Source organism: Camelus ferus, chromosome 6, assembly GCF_009834535.1.
Source record: "Camelus ferus isolate YT-003-E chromosome 6, BCGSAC_Cfer_1.0, whole genome shotgun sequence".
Classification (NCBI taxonomy): domain Eukaryota; kingdom Metazoa; phylum Chordata; class Mammalia; order Artiodactyla; family Camelidae; genus Camelus; species Camelus ferus.
The window spans coordinates 28,596,474-28,612,062 of record NC_045701.1 but is presented as its reverse complement, the minus strand read 5'-3'; the positions used below and the strand labels follow the sequence as shown (position 1 = coordinate 28,612,062).

General features: G+C 43.5%; 1 protein-coding gene across 12 annotated transcripts in view; it reads right to left on the bottom strand.

Moving 5' to 3' along the window:
* The window catches only part of RYR3 (ryanodine receptor 3), a 499,181-nt gene that overhangs the window by 200,506 nt on the left and 283,086 nt on the right, over positions 1-15,589 (bottom strand). For 11 of the 12 annotated variants that reach the window (XM_032481566.1, XM_032481567.1, XM_032481577.1 and 8 more), the window contains 3 exons: positions 6,349-6,565; positions 2,192-2,296; positions 517-620 (listed from right to left, as the gene is read on the bottom strand). In XM_032481566.1, the coding sequence (XP_032337457.1) occupies positions 517-620; positions 2,192-2,296; positions 6,349-6,565 (426 nt within the window). Of the gene's footprint in view, positions 1-516; positions 621-2,191; positions 2,297-6,348; positions 6,566-13,001; positions 13,128-15,589 lie in introns of those variants that run through there. The other variant, XM_032481573.1, reaches the window with a different exon arrangement.

Below are 15,589 nucleotides of genomic sequence, written 5' to 3'. Positions count from 1 at the left end.
TTTTAGAAATGCCTTATTTAAAAAAAATTTATCTTCCTTCACCATTACAATAACTACGTATTACAATAAATACGTATTACAATAAATACATAGGTAGAATTATTACTACTTCCATTTTGTAGATGAGAAAATGGAGCCTTAGAGGCTAGGTTAAGTTGTCCAATTTCAATATGACCTATGACCCACTATATATCTTACCGTATTTTTTCTTGATTAAACATGAACTAAAAGAGGCACTTGGTCCTTTGATTCCAAGTTTCTCCTCTTTTCTTCTGTCTTTTCCCTGTCCCTGGCAAACAGCAAATGGTCTCTAAGGAAATAAATATGCTAACCAACAATGGTGGATGTGTTATGCACTATGATTAATCCTTCGGTGGCATGAATAATCACCATCTCCACTCGTTTATCAGGTTGCATCATGTCTTGAGGCAAGAGACACAGGTTTGTAGCTTAGTTTCACGGCATTCAATCATCCACTCACTGTTCAGTCCAAATTCAATTCAATTAAACACTCACTTTAGAGTTTCGGTTGACATTTGTAGGTTATAATTCTTCTCAGTTTCGGGCAGCTTTGAAAACTCGACAAGGCAGGGGTGTTGTCTTTTATTGTCATCCCGTATCTAGGTGACAACATAAGAAAGAACATAACTTAAGTTTTGACAACTGGCACTGCCTTGGAAAACAGAAAAGGACACACTTTGAAACATGGCCCAGGCAATTCACATCAGGAAAGACAAAGACAGCTGTCTGCTGACAGGGAAAGAGACGGTCTTCTCTCCAGTAAATGAGATGCAGAGTCCCCAGGTTGCCAGTGGCTTGTGTTCTGTGGATGGTTTCTAGTCAAGTGTCTGCCTTCAGAACATACTCTCCCAGAGCAGCAGTTTTGTGCGTGGTAGCCATGCTCCTGCCTGTCCCAAATTCACAGAACCACAGTGCCAACGCTGGGTAGCATTCTACAGAACAAAGGGCTATGAGATCGGGGCCAGGACTGTCCAATGGAAACATAAAGTCAGCCACCAACGTGAACCTCATTTGTAATTTCAAAGATCCTAGCAGCCATGTGAGAAAAGCCAAAAGAGGTGAAATTAATTTTAATAACATTTTATTTAACTCAGTGTGCCCCAAATATTTCCATTTTAATAAGTAATTAATATAAGAAATTATTTCTGAGCTATTTTATATTAGTTTTTCATAGAAAGTCTTGAAAATCCAATGTGTATTTTATATGGACAGTGCATCTCAATTCAAACTAGTCACATTTCAGGTGCTCAGTAACCACAGGTGGCTCACGACTACTGTATTGGACAGTGCAGATCCAGTCATTAACTAGTGAATTAATTCATTCAGTAAACACTTGCTGAGTGTTTTCTACATGGCAGGCAGTAAGCTAGACATTAGGAGTTCAATGGTGAGCCGCAATAGCCCCAGCTCCGTGAAGGATACAGGCCGACGGGCAGTAATAAAACCACCCTGGAAATAAACGTAAAAGTGCAACTGTGACGCGTTCCCAAAGGAGAGGTTTGTGGTGTTCTAAGAGCATACAGCAGAGAGGGGGTCACATACTAGGGGAATATTTACGGTCGCTATATCAATACCTAAGTGCTGGAGCACAGGGACCCTCAGTAACTGAGCGAGAACGTGCATAATTTGAGAGCGTCAGGGTCGTTGGAAGCTTCAGAATCAGGTCCTTCTGCCTGCAGACATGACCTTACACAAATCACAGAACAGAGCCAATCTGCATCCTCTGTGAAAAATGTTTTCCAGTGACAGAGATTCCTTAACCTCCTCCGAGTGTCCATTCGTCTTAGTGGTACATCTGGACACCAGATCAAACGTCTTCTAACTCACAGCCAAGCGTCAGCCTCTTTTCACTACCCGTACGGAGAGGACAGCCTTTTCTGATGGGAGAGGGAGCTAGGAGGGCTCCTGAAGGAGGAGCAGATGGGTGACCGCACTAGACAGTCCCTGAATTAAAAAGCTGCCTTTGGGAGTATGAAGGAGACGAACTCCTGGGTCTGCCTGTGCAGAGCTGGTCTTCCCAGCACTCCTGTCTGTGGCTCAACAAACGTCTGAGCGAGGCTGCCATCTGCAGTGAGGGCTGCATGGGGGTCGGTCAACAGCAGTGGATGTGGGTTTTGAAGATGCCTTCCAGGTAACATGGCCACCCCTGCCTGGCCACTGAAACACATACCTTGCCAAAAGTCCAGCCCAGCTCTATCTTATTCATTCCCCAAAGCTCGTGGATGTTTTCTGCCAGCTTGTCCCGGACCTTCTCTAGGTGAGGTGGCAAAACCACCTAAAGGGAAGAGGAACCAGTTAGAAGACGGAACCCCAGGAGTCAACGGTACTGACATTTATCATAAAGTCTCTATGGATCAAGTGCCCCAGTTGGATTCACTACACAGCACCCAGAAGGGTCTGCTTCTAGAGATTCCTTACCCTCTTGGCTTCCTCCGGACCCTCCCTCCACACTCTCTCCTTGGGAGACCTCACCCACCCGTAGATGGTCACTCCTGACCAGTCTCCAGCCATGGTCTCTCCTGAAGTTCAGACCCACTGTTCTAATTGCCTGCAGGACTTTTCCACCAACGTGAACTCAATATGTTATTCAAAGTTGAATTATTTTCCTTCAAAAACCTCTTCTTGTCTTACTTCTATTTTCTCCTTTTGTTGAATGGCCACACCATTGCCTCAAGCCTGGAAGTCATCTTAGCTCTTCCCTCTTGGCATTATACCCTTCACCCTCCATCCCCACCCATCACACGTAATCAGTCGCAAAACCCACTGTGTTTATTTCCTAAGCGTCTTTCTGAAGGTTCCCTCCTCTGCATCACTCAGCCTCATTATTTTCTACCTAGACCATTGCAAGAGTTCCACACTCAGTTTGCCCAACTCCCCATCAACTTATTCTTCACACTGTGGCCAGAGGGATGAGCCCACAGCAACAAAATCACAGCAAAACACTCTCTTCTTGAGGGTCCCCAGTGCCCCCCGACACTCCTAAGACTCAGACTAGATGTAGTAACCAAGCACACAGTGCCACTCTTCAGTCCTCTCATCACGGTCCTCCCAAACACATCCTTTCCAAAAATCCTGAAATTCTCCCCAGAATGTCACACGGTTCCACAATTCTGTGCTCGTGCATAATCAAACTTTAACCTCTTTAATCCTCCCCACGATACACATAATGTGTGTATACTGTCTCCCCTCCACGTCACACAGCAAATAACAAAGACCCTCTCCTTGACCAGACTCAAGACAGGTTCCTCTGAGTCCTCTGGGCCTTGTCCTCAAGACCCGGTTTTAGCAAGAATCCTGCTAATCAGTTTAGCGATAATCCACCACCCTTGATATCTGATCACCCTCTACATCTGATCGAATGTCTTCAGCCCCCGTCCCCCCCCAGGTGACATCAGATCACTCTGACCTGCCTTCAGCAAGGATCCATCCCAACCCCTGATGTTCCTCTTAGTCGCTTCCCATCACTGACACCTCCCACCCCCATCCCAAACCTGCTCCTTGGCTGTAAACCCCCTCTTGTTTGTACTGAATTCAGAACTGACCCCACCTTCCTTTTTCCTCATTGCAATAGCTTTTAAGTAAAATCTGTTTTTGCCAGTTCAACTGCTGTCTAGCTCTGGTGTAAACACAAACACTTTCCGTACTTATCCTTCTGGACTGAGCAGAGATGTCACTACCTTTGGGGACTCTTCTCCAGTTACCTTCCAGGAGAGATTCTCTGTGCTTTCCTGGTGCTCTGCTCATCTCTCTCCACATAGGTCACAAACTGGAGGCCCAAGTTTCTCTTTTTTACCCTCTTATTTTCTTTAATTTACTGCTACTCTAATAATAACCGTCAACAATAATCATATAATGATAATAATTTTATTACAATTTCCTTTCTTAGTTGACAACTCCCAAGATATGGGAAATTTCTTAGAAAAACCCACACTTCTAGTTTCCTTTGACCACTTGGAAGATGGCTGACACTGGCCTCATACTTGTGTCTGGGACTAAGAAATGGTCACCTGCTGAGGGAGGGCCTGTGCTTGGCCTCCTTCCCTTCTGATCACCTCCCAGCCCCTACAAGCCTCACTTGATTATAATGATTATTAGTGTTTCCACTATTTACAAAAATCTCAATTATTTTTGATGGGGGGAGCTCATGGAGAAATTCTTTTTAATAGAAAATGTATACCAAGTCAGTAATGAATGAGGAGACCGTAAGTAGCCAGGAAAACTTAAACCACATATCATAATCACGACTTGCTTTCCAACTAAAGGCATTCTTTAAAAAAGAAACCCAACTCACTATTGAAGAGTCAAAGTTAAGCAGCATGATGTTTTCATAAGGAGCAAAATGGATAAAGTTAACAGCAAACAAATGACAACTGGATTTGGGTTTTACTGGTTCACTCAGAGAATCTGTTTAAGCTAAGAGCTCCTGAGTCAGCCACAGCCTGTAAAAGGATTTCCCCCTGGAGGAAGCACGTGCTTCAGTGAAAGGGGAAGATGTGGGAAGAAGTCTCCACAAATGAGCCCACATCACAATTCCAGTGCCCTCCGCTGGTGGCTACCAGGGACAGAGTAACAGGATGGTAACTGCATCCCGGGTGCCTGGGGCCCGAGACTGAAGTCCCCAGGGAAGGCCGCTGGGAGCTGGGCTCCCTCCCCACAGTGCTCAGCAAGGGCCTGGGGGCGCTTCCGGCACTGAACACCGTCAGCATCAAAGGACAGGTTAATGCAAACTGGTTATTGTGCCCCAGGCAGGACGGGGTTGACTCTGGGTATCTTACATCTAACCTCTCCTTTGACAATAATTTCACAGAATGATAGATTCTAAAAAAATCACAAGGTCTCATTCAAGAGAACAAATTGCACCTTTCCAATGGGAACCTCCCTATTCTTTGATTCCCAGCAATGTTTCCCTCCTTCTGGGGTCTGTACAAATTCAGCTTCGGGTCCAGACATCAGAGTTCTGCTGGCTTGTTTGTTTACCTCCACTCCGTGATTCCCAAACCTTCAATTCTGTGTCTTTAGGAACTCCTTTCACTCTAGTGAAATACCCCAGCCCTTTCCTCCCTCAACAAAACCTGCCCTCATTCTTTCAAACTCTCTTTGAGGCTCGCTTCCCCCAGGAAGCCTTTTCTGAGTCACACACAGGGCTCCGACTACTGGGTGAGGAGGGCAGCAGAGAGAAGTAGGAATCACACCCTGGGGCACACTCTCCCTGCTGGGGCACTAGCCGCCCTGTGTCCACAGAAAAGCTCATTTAGTTCTTCGGCCCTCAAGCTTCTTGTCTAGAACACACAGCAAGCAGACAGTCTGAATCCCAGGATCACCTCTGGCTCACAAACTCCTCCCCCGTTTCCTATCAACATTCTCAACTGCTTTCCCGGCGCTGTCCCGGGCTCGGCGAAGCAGGCAGGGCGCCACGGGGATCCGCAGTCTGTGGGAATTCACAGTCATTCGCTACAGGAGGGAAGAGGCAGACGCATGCCCATGCACACACCGCTAAATGCAACAGGGTCCTACCTACATTCTGGGAAAATACACGCTGGGGACCGTCTACAGGTTAGAAGAGCCATTTTCCTACCAACCATTAACCCAAGTGCCTCAGAGACAAGGTGCGGCAGAGACACTGAAAAGCCGTCGTATGCCTCTTGTTGTTACCATGTGAACCTGTCTTTCAAAAAACAGAGACCCCGGAAAAGGAAAGAAAATGTCTGTTTATCAGCACCTTCAAAGCCCTCCGTGCTCGCCCGTTTCTCTCAGTTGTACTTCCCAGCCTTCTCCTCCCTGCTCCTCCTTCAGCCATCCAGCCACAGGACAATATTCATCGCCACCTGTCTGTCCTTAGTTACCTCATTCCTGTTACTTCTCCCCAGGTGCCCCTGCCCATTTAAGCTTATTAAAGGTCCTGACTGAATTCCATCCTCTCTACACAGACTTTCAGAGACATTCTCGCCTAAAGCACGTCTCTAGCATTTCCTCGTACATGCTGATCATCCTCCACGTTATACTCGAACTTTAAAAAAATAATACATTTGCTTCTTATCTCTCCAACTTGGTTGTGAATTTCAGAGAATACTGGAATACTATGCCCCACCGATCCGAGTTCAACGCCTTGCACGTAGCAAGTGCTCAACCTGCTCACTGGTTGGGAAATCCTTAGAGAGCGCCATCTTTGCATACGATGGAAACGTGAAGAACAGCAGTTGTTCACATTACACGACAACTCTACAGCACACACGACAAGGGTGGTTCAAAGACAACACAGCAAGAAGGGGGATTTAACCCCGTTGCTTCGTCTCAGTGGGCTGCCTCCGGTGGGCAGCCTGAACCTACCTGGCTGGTGTCTATGGGGCACGGGATGAAAGAGGCTTGGGACAGAAACTGGGTGGTACCCAACAGATCTCTGACGCCTTCGGCATCTCGTTTATACTCTTTGACAGGCTCCAATCTCATCTTTTCTTTTGGAAGTAAGGCTTCATAGCAAGGGGCATAGCCGGAGGGAGGCAGAAACTTAAATTCTCCATGACGTCCACCCATCAGGAAACGTACTCTGTTATTTGGAGAGACCAGGAAGAGAGTGGTTAAAAAAAAAAATATCCCCAGCCCCAAAAAGTGAAAGTTAAAGATCAGCTCCCCCCACCCAAATTATTTTGTTGGGAAATGAATGATTTCAGATTCATGACAGCAAACACCCTAAAGTATGTGACAAAGCAGTGGAGAGAGAACCAATTATGTCGGTTCATGATCCCCAAGGTCCTCAACTGACGCTGTGAGCTAAGTTCTTAAAAATTAACTTGTATATTAATACCACTAGATTTAAAAAAACAAGCTTACCCTTACTCTAGTAGGGAAATCACTACTACTGATATCATTACTAGACTTTGAAAAGAGTAACAGTGATAATGATGGCGAAATCATTCTCTAAAAAGCTCACATTGAAATTGTAGCTTAAGAACTTCAAGGCTTTTTACTTGAGAGAGAGCACTCACACAACAACATCAGAGAACATGATATAAATATTTGGGGAAAATAGGAAATTCTTATTTTAAGGTGCAGGTAATAGATTAAGTAACTCAGAGTATTAAACAGAAATGCACGTGCCAGGAGACATGAACAGAAGTGACACACTGCAGAGGCTGCAGTTCCCCAAAGCAGCCACACGAGGGCGACTCTGAGGGAGCATCAGAGCCATGGCGGGGCCAAAGAGGCTTTATGTGTCTGCTCACAGCGGTCCCAGTGCCTTCCTGGGGCACCACCATCTTGCCTGCATCCAGGCCTGATGCCTTGGCCCACTCCAGCAGTGTCCACAGGGACCTCCCAAGGAAAAGGGAAGGGTGCTTGAGGGCTCACAGCGACGGCAGGCACTAATTGCCAACACACTGAAGTCTTTCAATATTTTAATTTTGTTCTGGCTAAATTTCAGCTCCATATATGTTGTTAAATTAGGGTTGGGGTTAGAACCCAAAGCTCCTCTGCAAGAGGAAGGGCAAAGCGAACTGTCAACATGGTACTTCACAGGCTCGTAGGTTTTGTGACTAGACAGATAGCTTTTGCAAATCAACTGCAACCGCTTTAAGTTGATGAAAAACTATGACTGTAGTTTTAAATAATTAAAACATGGCAAGATACGCTGCCCTGCAGGGTCAACAAAGGTTTCACACAGGAAAAATCCATCCATACACACAGCATCTGCACACATTCCCTACATCCCTCTTTCCCTCTGCTTAACAACTGCTAAATGAGCCCATATGACTCTCACAGCTCTCCGCGCTGGGGCTCGGCAATGAACAAAGAATCCAGTGTCCCTGGCTCAGAGCAGACATCCAACTAGACAAACAGACTTAATTACTGATTTGGAGACATTGCATGAGGGAGTAAAGAGGGAGACTGAAACAACTCGGGGAGGGAGGAGGTCCTAGACTGGAGTCAAGGAAGGCTTCTCTGAGGGGGAAACATTTTTGTTAACCCGGAGGGAAGAGGAGGAGCCAATGAGTTCAAAATCTGCAGGAAGAGCATTCCAGGCAGAGGAACAGCACGTGCAAAGGCCCCGAGGTAGGGAAGAGCTTGGGTGGAGGGTGAGGGGGTTGAGAAACACAGGAGATGAAGTGGGAGGGGGCAGGGCTAGATCAGGCAGGGTCTGTGAGTTGGGGTTTTCTTCCAGATGAGGAGCTTCTGAGGGACTTAAGGAGAAGAAATACAAGATTCTTCTCTCTGCTCTCTGTAGACAGGTCTGGGAAGCAATGAGGAGGCACTTGGAGACAGCTGACACCAATCTAGCCCCAGTGGGAGATGAGGGTGGGTGTCACACATGGTGAGGAAGGCCAAGCTGGAAAGAAGCAGCTAGACTCCAACTTTGTTTTGGAATTAGGATGATAAGGAATTGGTGATGGAGTGGACCTGTGTGGAGGGGAGTGAGGTATATGCGGAAGGTTATAATCTAGCCAAGCTCCCACAGCAATGCTTTCTGCTAGGTCTCCCTTCCTTTAACTGAAACATTCTGGTGGGGCAGCTTTGCAGGAGAGTCTCAGTGTTGGCTGAGCAACCGTGACTGGGGAAATAGCCTAATGATAAAACTAGAAAATAAAAACCCCTGAGTTTTTTTTCCCCCTTCCCAATATAAACAAATTCTTTATCCAAAGAGCATTTTATAAAATGCTGTTTTAAAATTAATTATAGAAATAATACTCCCACTTTCCCATTTTAAAATACTCAACAACAGTGATCCACGGCTGGAACCACAATTGTCCCTTGTGAATGTTCCTACATTAAATGTTACATAATAGGGCATGAGCTCTGTGTATTAAGAATATGAAAACAGCATTAGAACAAAACTGAGTCATTAGTCTGCAATGTTACTAATTTAGTGAACCTTCAGGAAATAATGATTAACCCTTAAATTTGTTGAGAACTTTACAAAATTCAATGGCAAGATAACAGATTGTGTTACTGACACGCTGAAATGATGAGATGAAAACTAAGTTGTTCTGAGCTAAGAATTAGAGTGGGAAGTTCTGCCCGTCTCCTCTCCGGGCTCACCCTTCCTGCGAACTGCTGAACGCCGGGGGCTTGTGCAGCCAGTGCATTCTCTGCTCCTCACTAGGGGACGGATTCCAAGACCCAGTAAATGATCTCGCATGAGGATGTCGAGATGGACTTAATTATTCACAAGCTTTCTTGCCATTTGTTTAGTTTGAACATTTCTCTTATGTTTGAGGATCTGCTGTTGTCATCTGGATAGATAACAGATCAAGAAAGCTGGAAATCTGCATCGCACTGAAGAACAGTGCTGCTTTTACATTCAGTTATTAAAAGGAGAATGATAATTTGGTTATGAACCTTATCTCCTCGAATGGCCCCAAAAACTATGAAATGAAAAATTAACATAGCCAGAAATCAGTATTCACTGCTTACTGAAGTGTTTGTCTCCACACACCGTTATGCTGTGCTTCAGTGGGTCGAAGGAATGGTTCGGGGTTGCTTCCTGAGCCCTGCTAGACAGGAGTCCTGCTCCCCAGCAGGTGGAATGGGAGAGGAGCCGGCATCAGGCTCCTTCCCTCGCTGCCCAGAGCCCGTGGGAAGGGCTCCAACAAACCCCCACCAGTACTAGCAGTCCTTCTCATAAACCTTCTCGGGAATCCAGACTGACCAGGTCAAAGGAAATAACTAGGGCTAAGACACAGGGAACAATCAATAGAAAGAAATGAAATACCCCAAACCCGCTTTAATGGAGGATATTAAAATGGGATCCCCACTGTCTCAGTTTTAGCAGAGGTCCCAAAGGCAGGTAATTCAGAGGATGCCAGTACTTACACATCCTAAAGTGACGTGCTGGACCAACTTGAGGCTCCATCAGATAACTGTGAACGCGGCACAGCTCTCACCTGCCACCCACCTCCACGTGGATAAGAAAGGTAAAGAAGTCGTTCGGAGAAAACCCGACAGGGAGAAAGGGCTGGGAGTTCTTTCCCACTGGGAGTCAAGTGAAAGCTTTAAGGAGCCACTCAGAAGCTTGCACATGTCCCCTGGAATTTAGTGACGGACATGTTGGACTAGTGGTAGCACAGAGCAGAAAAAAAAGCCACCTAGAAAGGAATTCTGCACAGACAGGCAAACAACTGAGCAGGAATCAGAAACCGAGGGGCTGGGGGAGGGGGGAGGTCCCTGCAGGTGGTGAGGGAGGGGAATTTGGAGGGAGGTGTTCGGGGTCTCCCAGAAGGGAGCAGCCAGCACAGGTGGTCAAGCCATGTCCAGAGAACTGAAGTCTGATGCTTCCAGCCTGGGGCTCTCCAAGAAAGCTCCAAAAGGGCCCCAGAAGAGAAATCTGCAGGGATTGTGTAACTGCTACCAAAGGCCTGAGGCAGCTGCACCCAGTCCATCAGACGTGCCCATCGCCCAGTCATCTTGGCTCTGGGCTCGACCCTAGAAGGGCCTGAGACAGGGGCTGGAGCCTGACCTCAAACTGCAGGGGCAGTCAGGCAGGACTCAGACATGAGTTGGAAACAAATCTAGGGCTTTTATACTATTCAAATGAATGGAACCTTTAAAGTATTGGCAAGACACTTCTTGTTCTTAAAAGGAGTAGTAATAGTGACAGGACCTGCCCAAGAACTTATCCAGGAGCCCAGAGCACTGGATTTGAAGGGGTGGAAAGAGAAACAACAAAGTGACACCTATGTAGCCTACTTCTCCCAGTAAACCTGTGATCTGGCACTTCATGTTATCTTTTAAATCCGTTGCCTCACTCATCAATGAGAAATTTCCAATTGGAAAGTAAATCTCTCTTCTCTAAGTGTGTTCTTCTCTGCTCTTTGAGTTCCACTGACTCTCCCAGCATCACCAAAAGTGTTCAATTTAAAATAAAAAGATAATTTAAGAGTGGAATTCATTAAAATTTGTTCTTTATTCTCAGATTTTTTTCTCTATATTAATGGGTTTAAAAAAAATCAATTTCATTAATCAATGTAATCTCTTCTACTAAAGCACTTGTATCATCTTCTGGGGTTCTTCCTATAACTCAGACATTCCATCAGCTCTCAAAGTTTTTTTTTTTTTTTTCTTCTGAAAGTGATTACAGTAAGTGATTGTGTCCTTAGATTTCTCTACTTCAGAGAGAAGCAGTAGCTTCAGTAACAGCCGCTGGGAGGAGTGAAGTTTGGGGATGTGTAGAGGAATTTTTTATTTACTTGACTAATTTTAAAAACAGAGAAAACTGCATTGAAAATCCCCTGCTAGCAGTTTCAATTTCATCTTTTAAAGATTTGTGCATTTTTGCCTGCCAAATTTGCAGAGGACAAGAACACCTATTGCAAATCCCCCAATTTGAGAGACTGACCCAGGAATAAAATACACTGAAAATTGAGACAAAGCTTTGCTGGGCTCAGAGAGGATGATTAAGTTTCCTTATTCACAGTGTCCTAGCAAACAGTGAAGTCATTTTAGTCTTACTCGATGTCTCAATATTCAATAAGGATCCCTCCCAGGAGCTGGGATAATGTTCCAAAGAAGAAAAGGATACAGGCTGTTGTTAAGAGGAGAAAGAATTAGCAAGCTTCTGCTGACCTGAATTCAACTTATAAGTCATGATTCATAATTGCATCTTTAGTCCGTATCCCTAAGACAGGAGAACAAGCTAAGTTATGTATGTTCCCACATTCATATTTCTTTCTGGCCAGTGTTTGATGACAGCCCAGGGCAATCCAGCCAGCGCTCATCATGTTCTCCCCAGAAGTATATTTATCTCAGCAATAATTTCCACAGCATTGACCACACAACCCTGGAAATAGCTAAGCTACTGGTTACCTGAATTTTAGCCAAGCCTGGTGGATACCAACAGAAAACAAACAGCAGCCGCAAATACCAACCATCTTTGGATGCTGTTTTTATAAATTAGAAAGGGCGGGTCAAAGCGTTATGGAAGACGATTAAGTAGATCTATGGGGAATTTAACTAGAGCTATAAAATACATTCTCCCACAGTGACTAACTCATCCATTTTCTGGCAAACTAAAAGGAGCACCCGAATTTCACTCTGCGCTGCGGCTTCTGTGTAACGTTCTCCATGTGGTACACGCCGCAATGCTATCTGGCAGGGTCAGAATACCTTTTAATAAGAGCTTTCTGGGATCTAAGTCACTCAACCTTTTGGGGGGGCTCCAAGGTCCACATGCCTCATCCCAAATTCTGTCCCAGAACGAACAGGGGTGTGACATCGTGAGCCTGCCGCACTGATAATACCGTCCACAAACATCCACGCTCACTGAGAAAGAAACTAACGCGGCACATTCATAATAGAAACGAGAGCACATACTGATTTGTGGATTTTGTTAGTAATCACTCATGCTACTTTTGACTTCACGGTGGGTAAATCTAATTGAAAAAGATTTTTGCTCTCCAATGCCTGCTGCCAGGAACATCCTAATCAGGTATTATTAACAACATAGCTTGTAATTACGAAAGTAATTGTGGGGTCACAAATTCAAGACGATGACCTCAGCGAAGACCATTAAAGAGGAGGAAATGGGACTGTGAGAGAGAAATCTAATTTAGAGGCTACAAAGAAGGTAAAGATGAAGATGAGAAACGATTCTGAATGCTTCCATGATGGGAGAAGACTCTCTCTCTAGATAGGCGTAAGCTTGCACCTTGCCAGGAGAGGTACTACAGAACGAGGCAAGTGTTCTACTATATTGGGTAAAAACAATAATTCCTTTTCAATTTTGTTATTAAAGACATTTATTTTCAATAATATATTTTAATTAACTTGGAATTAATATCTTGCTTTCTCTTTCTAGCTTTTTGCACAACTGAACCAAAGAAGTAGAGAGAGGAGGTGCTGGATTTCAACACCAAACTGTATTTTACCAGCTGGTGTAAAAGTATCAGTACACCGATCCCATTTGTCATAAGCAAAAATAAACCAACTGTCTACTCCAGTACAGGACCAGCACTGACCATGACAAAAGACATCATGTGACGGACGGGGCATACCTCAGTAAATGCACTTCTCAAGTATGCAGACACCTGCAATTCCATCTCTCGACCATATCATGCTTTGAGAACCAAAGACAGGAATATATCACAGGTGATAGCTTCCTGGTAGAGAGGAGGCTTTAAGAGAAGTCAAGCCCCCTGATACCACTCTTCAGCTTACCACTCACTCAACTGCTATAATAAGCAAGAAGTTTTTACACCTAAGGTATTAACTTTTCAAGTCAACACATGTGGACCCCTACTCCTCAAATTCTCGCAGTGGTTGCGCCTTACAGATGGGTTAGACATCTCATTTTTCTCATCATCAAACTTTGCTTCTCTTTCTCCTGTGCACTGAGAAGGATTCAGGATCCTCTGACCTGGACACAAGCTACTAGAAACATCTTCGACATATGAATACTTGTCAGCCCCCTGTTTCTTCACCTTCTAGCTGCAATCTCTGCCAAGAGAAGATTTCCAAGAATCCCCAACAACAACAAGAAATGTACACATTCAAACATCCTATCTCTTTACTCTGAGAGCGACTGGATAGATGAGTTAATGATTAAAAATCATCATGCAACATGTGAGACAATTTGGGGACAAAAGAGTTAGAACTCCTGGGATAAAAATATTATAATGTGTTATAATGAGAGTTATAATACATTATATAACATATAGTGCCTTACAAATGTTAAAATGTATCGTCAGACTAAAATAATTAATGCAACATCCAGCTGGTACAGGGAAAGGGGCAGAGCAATGAACACAATAGTTAGCAATAGTATGTAGAGAAACAGCATGCACAGTACAAGCCCAATTTAAAGTAAAATTATTGGAATGTTTAAGTAAAAAGGTAATACGGCTACCTCCGGGTGGGACGATTATGAGCTTTTGGGATTTTTTTTTTAAACTTCCACTGCTTTTGTAAAAGAGAAAAAGTAAACCAAACCCTCCCCTGGGGCCCCCCAAAAAACCTAAGTGTAAAAAGGTAAATCACAAACTGGGGAAAAACTGAAGTCAATAAGACAAAAGGTTAGCAACCTTAATATATAAAAATATGGCCCCCCAAAATTAAGACCAGAAAGGTGGAAAACACAAAACTAAAAAAAAAAATCGATGACCCTGGAATCCTGCTCCTGGGCATATATTCAGAAGGAACCCTACTTCAAAATGACACCTGCACCCCAATGTTCATAGCAGCACTATTTACAATAGCCAAGACATGGAAACAGCCTAAATGTCCATCAACAGATGACTGGATAAAGAAGATGTGGTATATTTATATAATGGAATACTATTCAGCCATAAAAACGGACAACATAATGCCATTTGCAACAACATGGATGTTCCTCGAGAATGTCATTCTAAGTGAAGTAAGCCAGAAAGAGAAAGAAAAATACCACATGAGATTGCTCATATGTGGAATCTAAAAAAACCCCAAAACAGAAACACAAAACAGAAACAGACTCGTAGACATAGACTACAAACTTGTGGTTGCCAAGAGGGCAGAGGGTGGGAAGGGACAGACTGGGATTTCAAAATGTAGAATAGATCAACAAGATTATACTGTATAGCACAGGGAAATATATACAAGATCTTATGGTAGCTCACAGTGAAAAAAATGTGACCATGAATATATATATGTTCATGTATAACTGAAAAATTGTGCTCTACACTGGAATTTGACACAACACTGTAAAATGATTATAACTCAATAAAAAATGTTAAAAAGAAAATTCGGTTGAAATAATATATAAGAACAAGAAGCATAAAAAATGTTTAACCATATCAGTAATCAAACAAATAGGAAGTTAAAACTTTAAGATACAATTTTCTCAAACTGGCAAAGATTAAAAATAACAGTAAAAGTTAATGAGGATCCAATCAGTTGGGTAATCCTATCTGTTACTTTAAATGATACTACATGCCCAAATCTTGTATCTGAAATTTTTGCAGTTGTGTTTCAGACTTCAGAATTCTTTAGATTTTAAAGAAGGCAGAAGGCACGACAGAAAGTATATATTAAACAGAACCTCCAGTTAGGTGGGAGGCTGTACCCCACAATCAAACACATTGACATTTCTGCAGTTACACATATAAATAGTCACAAGAAGTGGCATAAACCAAAGACCGAAAACAGCCTCATTTCTGTTGATGAGTTTTTGCCACAAAAATGACTTCAGGTCAGGTTTTCTGGTGAAATGAGTTATGAAAAAAATGTATGGTTTTCAGAGCTTTTTAGATTTCAGAATTGTTGATAGTGAATTTTGAACTGTTCACACAATCTTCCTGAGAATCTATTTGGTCATGTGATTTTATAAATTTGGGCTTTAAAAAGATTACACCTTTTGACCTCCTGCTAGGAGGAACCAAACAGAAATACAGACAAAGAGTTATGTTCAAGGGTGTTTATAATCATTTATAACAATAAAAATGAAATCAGCATGAAAGTCTTAACACAAAGTAATGGTTCTATTATGGGACAGTCAAATTTATTTATTCTATAGCCATAAAAATCATTTTGAGGAGGATACTTAATAACTCAGTACTTAATAACTTAGTACTTACTGCTGAATGAAAAATAATCAAGACATAAAACTTCA